General features: G+C 40.7%; 1 protein-coding gene across 4 annotated transcripts; it reads left to right on the top strand.

The window, feature by feature from the left end:
- Positions 1-351: 351 nt before the first annotated feature.
- ttbk2b (tau tubulin kinase 2b) lies at positions 352-14,229 on the top strand. Of its 4 annotated transcripts, XM_072685788.1 has the most exons (16): positions 352-597; positions 1,469-1,613; positions 3,335-3,474; positions 5,744-5,891; positions 6,122-6,195; positions 6,323-6,463; positions 6,741-6,845; positions 6,965-7,030; positions 7,401-7,493; positions 7,619-7,744; positions 7,852-8,009; positions 8,186-8,381; positions 8,554-8,765; positions 8,988-9,444; positions 10,818-11,458; positions 12,251-14,229. In XM_072685788.1, the coding sequence occupies exons 3-16, from the start codon at positions 3,406-3,408 to the stop codon at positions 12,558-12,560; spliced, it is 2,796 nt and encodes a 931-aa protein (XP_072541889.1). In that variant the 5' UTR covers positions 352-597; positions 1,469-1,613; positions 3,335-3,405; the 3' UTR covers positions 12,561-14,229. The 4 variants fall into 4 exon arrangements, with proteins under 4 accessions (XP_072541889.1, XP_072541908.1, XP_072541879.1 ...); XM_072685807.1 differs by lacking the exon at positions 1,469-1,613 and having other exon boundaries at positions 12,257-14,229; XM_072685778.1 differs by lacking the exon at positions 1,469-1,613.
- The last annotated feature ends 704 nt before the right edge of the window (positions 14,230-14,933 follow it).

The raw sequence follows: 14,933 nt of genomic DNA, 5'->3' as shown, positions 1-14,933 counted from the left end.
TTCTTTGAGTGTATTTGAGCTCTATATTGAACCATTGCCCTTGAAAACCCTTAAGGGTATAGCAACACAAGGAAACGTGAGTTCATTAACTTTGTTTATGTGACTCATCATAAAATAATCATACAGATGATACTGTGATAGCTATATTTAAAAATACATTGATATTGATGTGCTAGTGATGTGGGAATGTGTCCTAAGCAATGCCTAGCTACATTAAAATAAGCTAAACATTAATGTCGAGTCAGACGTCTACACTCCACGACTCACAATAAGTATAAACTGGGATAAATATTTGGTATGGACATGTTTACAAAATATTTCATGTAAATGAAGGAGGACTTTTCATGGTGACGTTGCAGGCTGGTCCAGAGCGGCTACTCGGGGCTGAGTACGATGAGACGCGACTGAGCCGCAAAGAAACGCACGGATTCGCTCGGGCAAATGTTATTGCGTACTTTTGCTTAACATGATGTTACGGTATGGCATTAACATGCCAGCTAACCCACTGTATCGCCGTGCCGTGTACAGACGGTAGAGATGTGTCCTCGGAGCTGCCTCTGGTCTGGATTACTGCGGCTGCTGGAGAAGAAGGAGACGGTAACCTGGTAACGGGGAACACGGAGCGCTAGCTTAGCTTAGCTTAGCCTAGCCTAGCTCTCAGAAATGAACCGTGCAGCTGCGGACAGGCTGACGAGTTAAACAGAGCCCTTCCTAACAGCAGAGAGGAGCTGCAGTGCTTTACGTGCAGCACAGAAAGACGTAGTTAGCTAGATAGATAGACAGCGACGGCGTGAGACAGCGGTGCAGGGCTAAACGGCTGAACATCCATTGACTTTGTTTTCTTTTCCTAGCTAGCTAACGTTGAATTAACGCAAACGAGCGCAGCTAAGCTAACTAGGGATCTAGCTAGCTAGCTTGTACAGTGGGCAGTTTAGCTTCCGAGCTCCTGTGTAAATACAACAGCTGGCCTCATTGTTTTATTAGCTATCTACTATTATTAATAGGGTTATCACTGGGGGGGGTAACGTGTAGTAAATGTTATTACGGTAACGTTATAGAGGCGTAGCTGTGCATTTGAACGCTAGCTAGCGCTACCTTGTTCTCAAAACTACCCGAAAACCACACACATTTTAAACCAGTTATTTTAAAGGGCGTGTAGGTTTCGTGTGGTTAGCTAGCTAGCTTGGTACATTTAATGCTGGGAGACTGAATCAAGGAGGGAACTGAGATGCGCACGTTTTGCCTGCATTTAGCCTCACTTAGCTAAGCAAGCTAGCTAGCTAGGTATAGCTGCTATAGCTGGTTTGTACAATGAGCTTGATTTCGTATTCTAGTGTTGTATTAAAGTCCCCCTGGTCTTAGCCTCTGCCTGTGTGGTGTCGCAGGCGTGCTGGATGTGCTAGACAAGGAGGCTGTATCAGGAAAGCACTGCAAAGGGTAAAATGGCATTTATCCATCTCCTCCGCAGTGGCGTTGCAGTGATAACACAGCGAGCCGGCTAATACGGACCCGTTCATTTCATCCTCCTGCTGACAGTTAAGAAATACAGTCACCGACAAATCTGATCTGGCTTTGACAGCCACGGTGTTTTGGAGGGACAGCCAGGCTGACAAGTTAGTAGCTGGTCTATTGTCATGTTGCTGATCCATAACTTTCTGGTCATATTCTCATTCAGTCATTTGTGACTGAATCATGGTTATAATGTCATTGATGGCAAACGCTGCAGTGATGTTTACTCCCAGTCCAGCACAGGTTATTCATTTATCTGCTTGCCATGTTTGGCTCATCTGCCAGGTTTTAACGTTAAGTGTGTTTGAGCAGAGAAAGCGCCAAACTGCTGAACTGTAGCCCTCCAGGACTCATGTGAGCATGCCTGTGTTAAGATGTAAACAGAGACATACAGAGTCATTCAGAGTGGCAAGAAACTTGCCGAGTCAGAATCGGTCACAGTGGTGGTGATTGAAACTAGGCGTCTGAAGAGTTTAATAAGTTTAATAAGAGTCTAAAAGCTACAAAACATAAACACACGGCATGAAATGGATGCAAATATGTTTCTCCTTGTCTGAGGCTTTGTTGTAGGAGATTTTTGAGAAAGGCTTTTGGCCTAAAACAATCTAAAATACATTTATGCAGGGCATTGTAAGGTAAAACCACACCCTAAAGACACTTATTTGGATGGATGCATGTATATAGAAATTGTTGACTGATGCTAATTTGCACTAACATTGTCAGTATTAGACATAAAAGCTCACTGGTGGTTTTGAATAGTAAATAAGCTGTCTATATTTTGTGATGTAGACATTAATCCTGGTTCCCATCACCACCACAGTAAAAAAAATATCAGTTGGTTGGTTGCTCTACAGTGTATTATTGTACAGCACTCTGAATGGCTTCATGTTCATAGATCAATAGCTGAACCTTTGACAAATTGGTGGAATTCACCTTTAAATTCTGCTTTGGTTTTGTCCCAGGCCTTGTTATACAGGACAATGAGTAGGCATGTTTACAAATATGTACTGCTACATTCATGTTCTTAATTTTCTATATTAAACAGACCCACTTCCTTTAGTGTTATAGAAATGTCACAGTATTATAGGATTGTTTTATTTTAAGCTGTTCAGTAGTGCAGCTTAAGCAAACATTTTATTTTAGTGTCTGTCCGGCAAGAAGACGAATTGTCAGCAAGACTTATCCTCAAGGACTAGCCTGTGTTTGACTTCAGCAATTTTGTTTTGTGCCCTACCACAGACTAGGAGGAAAGAATCAGGGCAAGGTCCTTAAACAGGTCTTAGTATCGCTTGTCAGAGGGGATGAAGTATAAATAGGTTCGTCAGCCAGCGAGAGTAGTTCTGTCAGATCCTCTTCAGTGTGTATGATCTTCACGCTTCCAGCCATTAGGACATGACTGCTGTACAGCTCCACTCTGATTTTTTAGATGGCTGAAGAAAGTAAAAATACACTGTACTATACAAAATGCTGTAATGAAAATTATACAAGATATACTCAGGATATTATTTTTAACTACAGTTATTTTAACTGCAAGTCCAAGTGGTCTTCATTCCTTTCAACAAACTCTTCACTTGTAGGGTGATACTCTCATTAGCACTGCGTTGCACAGAATTATATCTCACTGCTGCCACACACTGCACATACTCCTTCTCCTCATCCTGCTTAGGAGAATGAGCCCTGAGTGTGGTGAGGCAACTGATGAGCAGGTCCCTGCACAAATTATGAATTAGCATAGTTATAGGCAGTTTAATTTTAGACTGATATGAATTTGACACCTGCATTTCTTTATGTGTTAATTTTCTTTCTTTCTTTTTTTCCATTTCAGTGAGGGGCCTGCAGCACTGATGCTGATGCTGATCATCTCTGGGCGTGCTCAGTCCACACTTGAGCACTAAGATGAGTGGAGCAGGGGAACAGGCTGACATACTGTCAGTTGGGAATGTAGTCCGGGAACGATGGAGAGTGGTGAGTTAGTGTTTGTAGTCCTTTCCTCACCTCCTTGTTGCTGTGTTGTCTGTCAGGATACTTTAATATATTGTTTGTTAAAGCTTGGCTGTATGTAATAGAAAATGTATTTATTAATGTTAAGAATTTCACTTTGCTTATTTGTGTTCGGATTAGGCCTACGTAATGAAGACAACATAAAACATGACCGAAAGATATGGGAATGCAAATCTAATTTGCAATATTTGAATTTGGGAGTAGTCTTTCCTTCAACCAAATTTATATCAGAAAAGGCATGACTATTTTAAAATTGCTCTGTTTAACCCCCCTACCGATGTCAGGTTTATTGTACAAGTCTACACATTTTCAACAACGCATCTCTATTGCATGGTAAATTTGAAAAAATGTTTGTTGCACTCAGCCAGCCAGCTGACTGCAGGTGTGTAAAGCTGCTTCGTCATCAACATTATCAGATGAAGGATTGCTGCACTTTACCAAATAGTTGCCACACTCAGGAGCCTGTCCAAAATCAGATGTACTGTATTTCATATTTTGTACCATTTTATGAAGCCTGTTGGATGAAAAATTGTGGTCTAATTGTAATACTTGCGAGAGCCATGAAAAATATTTATTTTTACAGGGGTAACAGGGGTGTTAATTGGGCATTTGCCCCCCTCCCCTTTGCAGCAGTAACATGCTTCACACTACACTTTGGAACATTGCTGTAGGATTTAGGCACAAGACCCTAAATACTAAATGTGGCTCATCATAGTCATTGAATGGAGAGATCACTCGAGTTATACAGTTCCACTGTTCAGCAACACATTAGGCTCATGTGTCACTGCTCCAAAGGATCCTATTCTAATAGCAATGTTTTTTATGGCGATTGTATACAATTGTTCACCTGCGTACCAAAGGGTGCCCGTTATATAGACAAAAGTATTTTTCCTCCTAGATATTCTGCAATCAATCATAGTGTTTTTGAAAATTGGAAGCGTTTAGGAAGCGTTCTAAACCTCTGGCATTAACATCAGCACAGAAACTGTGCACCAGGAGCGTCATGGCATGGGTTTCCATGGCCAAGCAACTGCGTGCAAGCCTTACATCACTCTTAAGCAGTGGAAACGTGTTCTGTGCACTGACGAATCACGCTTCTCTGTCTGGCAGTCTGATGAACGAGTCTTGGCTTGGCGAATGCCAGGAGAACGTTACCTGCCAGACTGCATGGTTCCAAGGTCCAAGTTTGATGAAGGAGAAATAATGCTGTGGGGTTGTTTTTAAGTGGTTGGCACTTAGTTCCAGTGAAGGGAAATCCTAGTGCTTCAGCAAACCAAGACATTTTGGACAAGTGTGCTTCCAACTTTGTATAAACAGTTTGGGGAAGGCCCTTTTCTGTGCCCCAGTTCACAAATCAAGGCATGGTATGAAAAAACCTTTACTGACCAGTCAAGAAGATGGCAGGAGTTTATCAGGTCCTACCATGTTTATAGAACATACACTTTTATGATTTAAGGATGTTTGCTATGCCTTGAACAAGGGGGGATTAGCCTAGAATCTCAGAAAACATTATTGAAGCTAAGACCACATTTATAAGCCAGAAGCCTACTGTAGGAATTTTTACTTTAATGTTTTATGTTTAGTGAAAGCCAAAAACCAGGCATACATTTCAGCATACTAGCTTTATTCTAACTGTTAAGCATGGGGATGGTAGTGTTATGGTCTGGGTCCAGAGGTGCCTGCCTATGAAAACTGGATTTTACCAGCAAAGTATGTTGAAGAATGTCAGTGAGTGAATCATGTAGCAAGACAAGGAGTTATTGCTACTCAAGGGAGTCACACTAGTTACTGAAAGCAAGGGTTTACATGTTTTTTTTATTTACTGATAGATAATTTTGCCCAATAAATAAATCTATAAACTATAATATTTATATACAGTGGCATGCAAATGTTTGGGCATCCCTGGTCAACATTTCTGTTACTGTGAATTAGAAGTGTCTCTACGCACCTCACAATTAGATTCTGATTCACAGGGCTGCAATGCAATTATAAAACAATTATCAAACTTTTTTTCTGTGTGACTACTTGGTACTTTAAAAGCAAAGTAATTTTTAAATAATTTATAATTTGGAAGGTCAATGACCTAATCCCCATTCATGTGAACTCCTCCTATCAGAAGTTGAAGCATGTGATTTTTTTTTTTTTTTTTTTTTTAACTGCCGCTAGTGCAGCATTGAAACCTACTTTTGACGTTTGCAAATAAGACTACCTGTTTTGCCATCTACTTGCACAGATAAAGAAGATTGGTGGTGGTGGCTTTGGAGAAATATATGAAGTCCTGGACCAGCTGAACCAGTGCAGTGTGGCACTTAAAGTGGAATCTGCCCAACAACCCAAACAGGTCCTGAAGATGGAGGTAGCTGTTCTAAAGAGACTCCAGGGTAAGAAAGTTGGAAGTTCATCTGATGCTCATGGTATGCATGTGTTATATTTGGCCACCTCTGGGCATCCCATGCCTGCTGTCTCATTCTCCATTCTGTTAATAAGTCGGAACACTGACCCACTATGCAAGTGTCACCATAAATGAAATATATTTTAAAAATCTGTATTAAATAATTATTCCACTTGCTAATAAGACAAATAAGGCTAATAATATAATGTATATTCACAGGTAAGGACCATGTTTGCCGCTTTGTTGGTTGTGGACGTAATGACCGATTCAACTATGTGGTGATGGAACTTCAGGTATGATATTGTCAATTGTCAATTGCTGTTAAATAAGAGGTTCTGTATGTTTTCTCATCATGTATCAGCCATGCGTATAAAAAAAGCTTGTTGACCAACTATCTGACTAACTGACATGTAATTACAGGGAAGAAACTTGGCAGACCTCCGGCGCACCATGAGCCAAGGTACGTTCTCTGTGTCCACCACACTCAGGCTTGGACGGCAGATTCTAGAGGCCATTGAGAGTATCCACTCCGTTGGCTTCCTTCACAGAGACATTAAACCGGTAAGAAAGCATCATCAGTGACTTCTGATTTCATTTTACACCTTGAACAACATCCTAAAGCTACCTCTGAATGACTACAACTCACAGACCAGTTTTAACTAACTATAACAAAATGCATATACTTAGTGCGGAAGTCCAGCATCATCCATACAAATGGATTGCAAATCGGATTGGTCAAATCATCCATTATGTGCTGATATATTTTATGTCAACACCTTTGACATTTCAAATTGTATTGTATGTACTGCTCTTTAAATTGTGTTGTTTTCCTATCTAGTCCAACTTTGCTATGGGGCGCTTGGCTAGTACTTGCCGAACCTGCTACATGCTTGATTTTGGTTTGGCACGCCAGTTTACAAACTCCTGTCAAGAAGTCCGTCCAGTAAGTGTGTGTTTGTTTAGTAGTCTGTGTGCCCTAACAACCTGCATTGTAAGTGCCTTTGGTGTTTACTTCTCCTTTTTTCTCTGTACACTTGTCTCTATACCCATTGTTTTCTAAAGCCTCGTCCTGTGGCAGGATTCAGGGGAACTGTACGTTATGCCTCAATCAATGCTCACAAGAACAAGGTACATACATTTCAACTTCTCACTTACCTAGAAATGTTTTCAGAATATACAGGATGATATATTTTACATTCAAAATATAATTTATATGTGAAATATCTTAATGCCTTACTTAAACTACTTACTTAAACTTACTTAAATTATTGTTTGTATTAAAAGCTTTGTTTCCTGTTATAAATTGATTCTAATTGTTTATCATACTGCAACTAATCTTAAATGATCTGAGCAACTTACACTTTCAGCAAATAAGTGTGAATGTGTCTAATGCTATAGACTAAAGTTATTTAGCACTGACATAAATGAAGGTGTGATGTTCCATATTCATGTTTTCCTTTTTGAAAGACATCTTCTATCTTGTAATTTCCTCGTGCAGGAGATGGGTCGGCATGATGACCTGTGGTCCCTTTTTTACATGCTTGTGGAGTTCATGGTGGGCCAGCTACCCTGGAGAAAAGTCAAGGACAAAGTATGTAGGTTTTGATTGACATCAGTTTGTCCCGAACACTTGTGTTTGATTAATAGAACATATAATTTGGTGCTCAGTAAATATATGATTTATCTCAATGATTCTTTCCTTTTGTTCTCATTCAGGAGCAAGTGGGGAATCTGAAGGAGACCTATGACCATCACCTTATGCTCAAGCACCTTCCTGCAGAGTTTATTATTTTTCTTGATCACATTTCAAATCTCGACTACTTCACTAAACCTGACTATCAGGTACTTTTACTGGACTTTGGCAAATGATAACTGAGCTGTTGTACTTAATGTTAACAGCATAGCAGAGCTAAACCAGTGTGTTAATCTGTGTAATTGCTGTGTTCCAGCTCCTGATGTCTGTATTTGAGAAGAGCATGAAAAGTTACAATGTTATGGAAAATGACCCCTATGACTGGGAGAAAACTGACTCGGAGGATTCCCTCACAGTTGCAGCTCTCGCAACTACAGCGCAACAGCTGACTCGTCTCACACCAGCATACATGGGGTAAGTGTGCAATTTTTTGGTAAGCTGTACTGGTGAAGCTAAAACATGATAATTAAGAGGGAGGACATGTTGTCTGGCTTTTTGAGTTCTTTTCAATAGTACTCTCTTGTTGTTGTAATGATACACTGTGATATATCAATATCATATCAATGATACTGATATGTTCCTACTCGCAGGATGGCCAATGCCTCTGCAATCCCAGGTGACATGCAGCGAGAAAACACAGAGGATGTCCTTCAGGGCGAGCGACTCAGTGAAGCGGACAATTGCCCCCCCATCCCACCTCAGCATGCTCAGGGAGCTGATGTATGGGAGGAGATGGAACGCAGTCGAGACCGCAACCGCAATCACGTTCAGCCACTGATCAGAAAGGTACTAGGAAGGACCCAGTGGTGCAACTGGAAATCAATTTAGCTTGTCACTATTTAGTGTAAGCTTGTGACTTTTTCATGAGCTAGAAAAAGACTACCGTATTTGTGAAGACACACTAACAGCAGCAGAATTGTTTCGGTTTAGTTAAGGTGTGATTCTGTTCCTGCATCAGGTGGCCAGTGAAGAGGAGAGGAGTAAAGAAGGGAATCAAAGCCCCAACAGTGGCTCTATCCAAGGCTCCCCAAGACGAGTTCGCTCTGAAACTTTACTTATCGATCGGGTAGCTCCACTGTTGAGGAGGATACGTCACAGTCAGAGTATGGGTCTGGACAAGAGACTGACCCCTGAACCCAAACCCACTATTGAACGCTTCCTGGAGGCCTAGTCAGTATCCTGCAATTCTAAAGCATTCCCTATAAAACTGTTGACTATAAAGATATCTGAACTTGCTTATTTGCTTAATCATATATTTGCATAAGGATTTTCATCTGGGACATTTAAATACAAGCAAAAGTAGTTGTTTTGGATTTTTGACAGTTAACTCAATGTATGTGCTCTCCAGAAATGTTGAAATATGTATTATCTCCTTTTTTGTGTCATTTATAGCCTAGGAAAGCAGCGACCAGGACTACCCCAGGACAGGTCTGTCTGTCGTATCGATCAAGGCTCTTTGGAGGATGAGGAGGGGGCAGCCAGCAGTGGCTATGTAGCAGTTAACCTCAGCCCGGTGCCACAAGAAGGTGACTCCCAGGAGTGGGTTCTAGTTGAGCTTGAGGGAGGTAGCGGTTCAGCTGGCTCTAAGCCTGATGAGGTTGAAGGCTCCCCACGTTCATCTAGCCCCTTGGCTCTGCCTCGCACATGGTCTGACCCCCTGCCCCAGCGGGTCAGCAGCCTTGGTGGCTCTGGGGAGCTCCAAGCTGCTCTCTGTCACACTGGCCCTCCATTTGCCCGGCTATCTGGCTTTCCGGGTCTAACCGGATTATCTGGAGTGACTGGGTTGAGGAGGCTACCCACTCTCCAGCCTGCATCAGTGGTCCACCTTAGCAGAACTCAGCTGGAGCAGGTCAGTAAAGGCTGTTCTCACATGAAAATATGGAAAAATAATAAAAATGGATTATATATACACTAGGGCTGGGGATATATCGAGATATATCCCCATATATATATATATATATATATATATATATATATAATATCGGGATATAAACAGAGCGGGATATGGAGTCAGGCAATATTGTTTATATCGATATTTGATTGCTCAAGTCTAAATTTAAGTTCTCTAAGTCTTTATTCAGTTCTCTCATTGAGTCTGTGCTCTGCTCAGCTTGTCTGCTTCGCTCTGCTCACAGCCCCGTCCTCCCTCACTCCCTCCCTTCCTCTCTCAATCACTCACTCACTCACAATCACACAATGGAGGCGAGTAACACAGAGCGTGAAGAGGAGTTAGCACTAGTCGCTTGTCTGTGAAAAGAGCAGCAGCGCAAACTTCTGTACGGAGAAGCTGTTCAACTCTGAGCTGCTGCACTGTTCTGAAGCATTCATGTCTCAGCACCCCTAAACCAGTTCAGACAGCATTGCATGCCTCCTTTGCTAATGCTGTGCCTTACGAAAAGAAAAGCACAAAGTGCTGTGGTATTACTGAGGCAATAGTTTGACACAGCAAAAGGTTTACTCCCCAGTAAAGCAGGAGGCTTCAAACTCTTGTCAAGTTGCTATTTCTTTGCACAAGAAGCACTGCCTCACACATACATTTAAGTCAGACAGACCCTTTCTAACCGGCTCGTGATAAATATGTGGTCAGGATGCCATGTTTTGGGCATCGACTTTATTTACCCTTTGGTAAGTGCATATTTGAACAAATTAACGTTAACTGCTGTGTATATATCTCAAAGCTGCAATGAAGCAGTTAAAGTGAGTTTATTTAACTGTATGCATTTACAATGAGCTATATCAGTTATGTATTTGTTACTTATTTCATAAAAAACATCCTTCATTAAATTAGCTATAGCATACAATGTAAAATGTCCTTAGACTAGACAGTTCTTCCAAAACAAAGTATTGTAGTTTTCATTTAACAAAGTTCTACTTGACGTACAGTTCTTAAAAAGTACTCATTTTTTACAGGACATGGCATGGATGATGACAGGGTGACCCAGTTTGACCTGTGTTTATATAATGCTCATAAAATATTTTTTTACATTATTTTTCACAACATATATAATATCATATTGTATATTGCCATTCAGCTATTGAGATATGATTTTTTGTCTATCACCCAGCCCTACTGGAAACTGACTTTTTAAGTCAGCCTTTTGCTATTTTTGCTCTTAAAGTATGTATACATATCTTTAGTTTATAGTGCTTTATACTGTTTGAGCAACTGGAGGGCCTAACTTTCCTCTTGTCTTGTCTGGTATTCTTGCTTTGTCTCTGTAGTTATCCAGCACTTTTCCTGAGTCCATCCACCTTCAGCAAAAGTGTGAAAATGATCCTGTTCAGGATGCTCTGGATGAGAAACCCAACCATATGCCTGTAGGTTCACCGCCTAAAATGTCTTCTCAGCCCCCCGACCATGTAAATGATCACCTCACCTCCGTCAAAGCAACTGAGAAAGATGTGGAAAGTGACTCAGGCTGTCCAGACGGCGGTGCTTCCACAACTCCCAACCAGGGTGAGACAACTGGAGACACAGTTGATGCAGCTCCTGCTTCTCCGGTTCCGGCCTCGCCTCGGGAACTATCCCCAAGAGCAAGTCGCATTCCAGTTCGTGATCCAGATTCCCCCACAAGGAGGAGCTTTCCCGCCCCCCTCTCACCGTCCCTGTCGCTGTCCTGCGAGCATTTCCCCTCAGCACTGCTCCGCGACAAGTTCTCCTTCCCTTCTGATCGAGGTTCTCGTGGCTCCGACTATCAGGGAGATGACCTCCTGTCGCTCTCCTCCTCCTCAGGAGCGCTTTCCAGCAGGAGTAAGATACCAAGGCCGATCAGCCCCACTTTAGTGCCAGAGCAGTTGTCTGCTCGATTTATGCCACGACCGCCGCCAGGAAAACCACCTCTACGTCCAGGAGGAGACAACAGGTGAGAGAATGTGATTGATGACCTGCCTGTTAAAATACATAGGAAGGCTTTAGCTGTTCTAAGATTTAGTAACAAAAAAAAATGTTGGCAACATGATTTGACAGGTCTGTATGCTGATATTACACTGCTGTGTAATGCTGTGTATTACAATGCTGATAGGTATCCAAGTTCGGGTTGGTTGGTATGACTGTAATGTGTCTGATGTGACGAATGAGCCCATGTGCATTTAAGACAGCCACAAGGTGGGGGTGCTGTGGGTGCTACCTGAGTAGTGATGTCACGTTATGAAAACGTGTGTGTGTGGGGAACGGGGGGGGGGTTCTAAATGCTAAGTTTGATTAAAAGGAAGAGCAGGCGAACTTGGTAAAAGAAGTCTACTAAATGTGCCTGAAAACAGTAAAAGTTTTTTGGTTTAAATAACACTGGATGTGATTGTATGAAAGCCACATAAACACAACACTCTGTGCTACTTGCGCAACCAACACTACTCCCCGCCCATGGTGATACTGTATACCACGGTAATATTTTGAAACTATATGAAAAAAGTGGATACCGTCCAACCTGGTATCATGTTAAGACACCAGGAGGTCATGTAATTTATAATATTTATATATCTTCCAACTAACCTGTTCCTGATTGGTCTTTTAAAGCAACGATAACAGGACTATGAAAATTTTAAAGTATGTGTAAGCATTTGAAAGTAGTTTTTTTGTTTTTTGTTTACTTCTTATTGTTGTTGTTACTACCTGTTTATTATATTTATGATTGTATTCTCCTGATTGTCTTTCGAAGGCGCAGGCGCTACCGTATCCGGGCCAGCAGCACCAGTGATGCAGATCTCCTGGATAATCTCACTCAGCTGATGCAAGAACGAGGAGGCGTGGCTGCTTCTCGCTACCAGCGTACCACTTCATCCATACAGCGGTCACTAAGCTCCTCCCCTTCTCGCTTCGAGGGATGCCATAGCCAGTCACCAGTCAGCATTTCAGGCTCTCCACCCCCGCGACTCAGTGACATCAGAATTAATCGTGGGATGGGATACTGTGCCAAAGGAAGAACAGGAAGCCCAGAGAGCAAACCCACTACGAAGTTGAACAAATAAAACGACTGAAGAAGTTACTGTAGTGCTGGACCTCAGTTGACTTCATCCATTTTAAAAGGATCAAATGGTTAAAAGCAGCTTTGAACTTGGTAAGGATGGGGGTGTGATCTAATAGTAAATATGATGGACTTTATGTATTCTAATTAAGTGAAGAGAAAGTGATGTGCAGTAGGGGGGGGCTGTTTGGCAGAAAGTCAGAGATTGATGGTTGAGATTACTTGAAAGCATAGTGTATATGCCATTTTAACCATACCTCTGGCATTCACATGCTTTTCTTTATCTCTCCTTTTCCTGTGGCATTCCATCGCTTCCTTTTAATTTGGACTCATTTTAATCAAGTTTTCTTTTTTTTTATCAGTAAATTTGTCTTATTTATGGATTCATAAGTGCAGTTCATATATTTTTGTGCCAATGTATTTCTATACTTTTGCCCTCTCTAGGCATTCCTGTCTTTTATAAATGTTTGTTTACGTGTTCTTGGGCCCAAACCAGTGCCAGAAGTTCATTTGAGGCCCAAACCTAACACAAGTTTGATAGTTTAAATGGAATAAATACAGACTGTATTTACCTTGAGGGAATGCATGCTTCCATGTAATTGAGAGCCACAACTGCAGGTTTGGCATTGGTTTGTTAATATGGATTTTGCCTCAGTCCTATTGCTGTTTTTCTGCAGTTCTCAATCATTTTAATTTCTGCTTACCATACCACTTTTTTTAATGCAACCATCATTTGTCTTCTCATGCCAAAAGACACCCATTGATGCTGAATAATCATTGTATGTATAGACATATATGGTCTAAGAAAGCATGTGTATATATGTACTTCAGGGAATGTATGTACTGTAAACAATATCATCTATAGAATGTATTTATTTATTTATTAGATGTGTTAATGAAACAACGACGATGTAGCTCAACGACTTGCTACTGAGTGACCTTGCAATCACATTATTAAGGGTCAGCAACTTTGCAATTGCCAAGTATAATCTCTTCAATGCTTGTAATAACCTGTAAGGATAATTCCTGTAAATATATGCACCATCATTAAGAAACTTAATGAACCTCAGAGTAGCACTGTGGACCCTTCAAACGAACTGTGCAAGGAACGCTTTCCTCAAACTGAGAATTGGAACAGAACACAGGACACTGTAAGTACTACAAGAATATTACTTGAACAAATCGGTGTACCATCTATATAATAACGCAGAAAAGCAGTACCATTAACATGCTCATATGGATTCTTTTATACTGAAAGCTGTTTGAAAAGTAAACGACCCCTGCAGAGACGCATGTCAAATGATTGTAATCATCAGATCACAATTAGAATATTCAGAGTGGCGGTAGTGTCACCCATTCATAACACCATATCTAAAAAGAACTCTGTGTGTACTGTGTAGTTAGACTAGTGGTTTAGTTCTGTTTAGTCTCTTTTGACCTCTGAAGGTACTTGGTTACTTTACATACATCAGTAGAGGCCCACGATAGTGTGACATGGCTTAATAAATGTACAGAATCAGAACTGTATATAGATATAAATACATTAAGGGGACAACGTCATGCTTCATGTAATGTATTTTGCTAACAGACATGGTTGAGTTATGAAAAAGGTGTTACTATGTTGGAATGTATATGTATTCATAACATAATAAATACTGAAGTGCAAGACCTTATCAAGTTTAAGTCGCCCTTAATTACAAAAAGGGGTTTTCCAATTTTTTTTATGGCTGCATAATTCAACTGTTATTCAGCATGTATTTATGTAAAATAGTGACCTGTAGAGAAATAAAAATGATTGCCACTGAGTTCTCTACAGTGGTGGTGACTGGAAACCAGTGGTTCCAATAAATATGACTATTTTATTGATATTGTAAAATATTTATCACGACACAAGCAGGGTATTGTAGATATCACCGGTGCTTAATAAACACTGACCAACTGCACAGTTCATTACAAAGAGTGAAACTGGTGCTGTTTAATCAGATGAGCAGCAGATGTAGAATAGAAATCACTGTACTCCATATAGGAAAGTTTTGAACAGCAGTTTTTAAGAATCTCACTTTGAAAACATTGTCAAAATATTGTGCCTCATGAAATTGTCTTTACATATATGATAATTTTTTTACTATATTGCCCACCCCTAGGTCCCAATGTCAGTAATGCAATTATAGCAATTTTATTTACCAAAATTACTAGTGGACCTATGGACCAAGTTTTATGATGTAATGGTTAGTAATTTTCTTTTGTACTGTTTTACCTTACAATGTCCCACATGTATGTCATAACCTTTTCTATGTGTTTTTGCAGAGGTAACTTTTAGGGGTATTGCAGTTTTCATATAGAAACATTGGATCATTTCTGGTTCCCATCACAATCA

The sequence above is a fragment of the Salminus brasiliensis genome, chromosome 1, assembly GCF_030463535.1.
Source record: "Salminus brasiliensis chromosome 1, fSalBra1.hap2, whole genome shotgun sequence".
Taxonomy (NCBI): Eukaryota; Metazoa; Chordata; class Actinopteri; order Characiformes; family Bryconidae; genus Salminus; species Salminus brasiliensis.
Note: the sequence above shows the minus strand (reverse complement) of the source record. Positions and strands in the feature narration are given on the sequence as shown.

Coding starts and splice junctions, on each gene's coding strand:
- ttbk2b (XM_072685778.1), top strand. CDS start 3,406: ATGAGTGGAGCAGGGGAACAGGCTGACATACTGTCAGTTGGGAATGTA. Junction 8,010..8,185: donor CTCACACCAGCATACATGGG/GTAAGTGTGCAA, acceptor TCCTACTCGCAG/GATGGCCAATGCCTCTGCAA. Junction 8,382..8,553: donor TTCAGCCACTGATCAGAAAG/GTACTAGGAAGG, acceptor TTCCTGCATCAG/GTGGCCAGTGAAGAGGAGAG.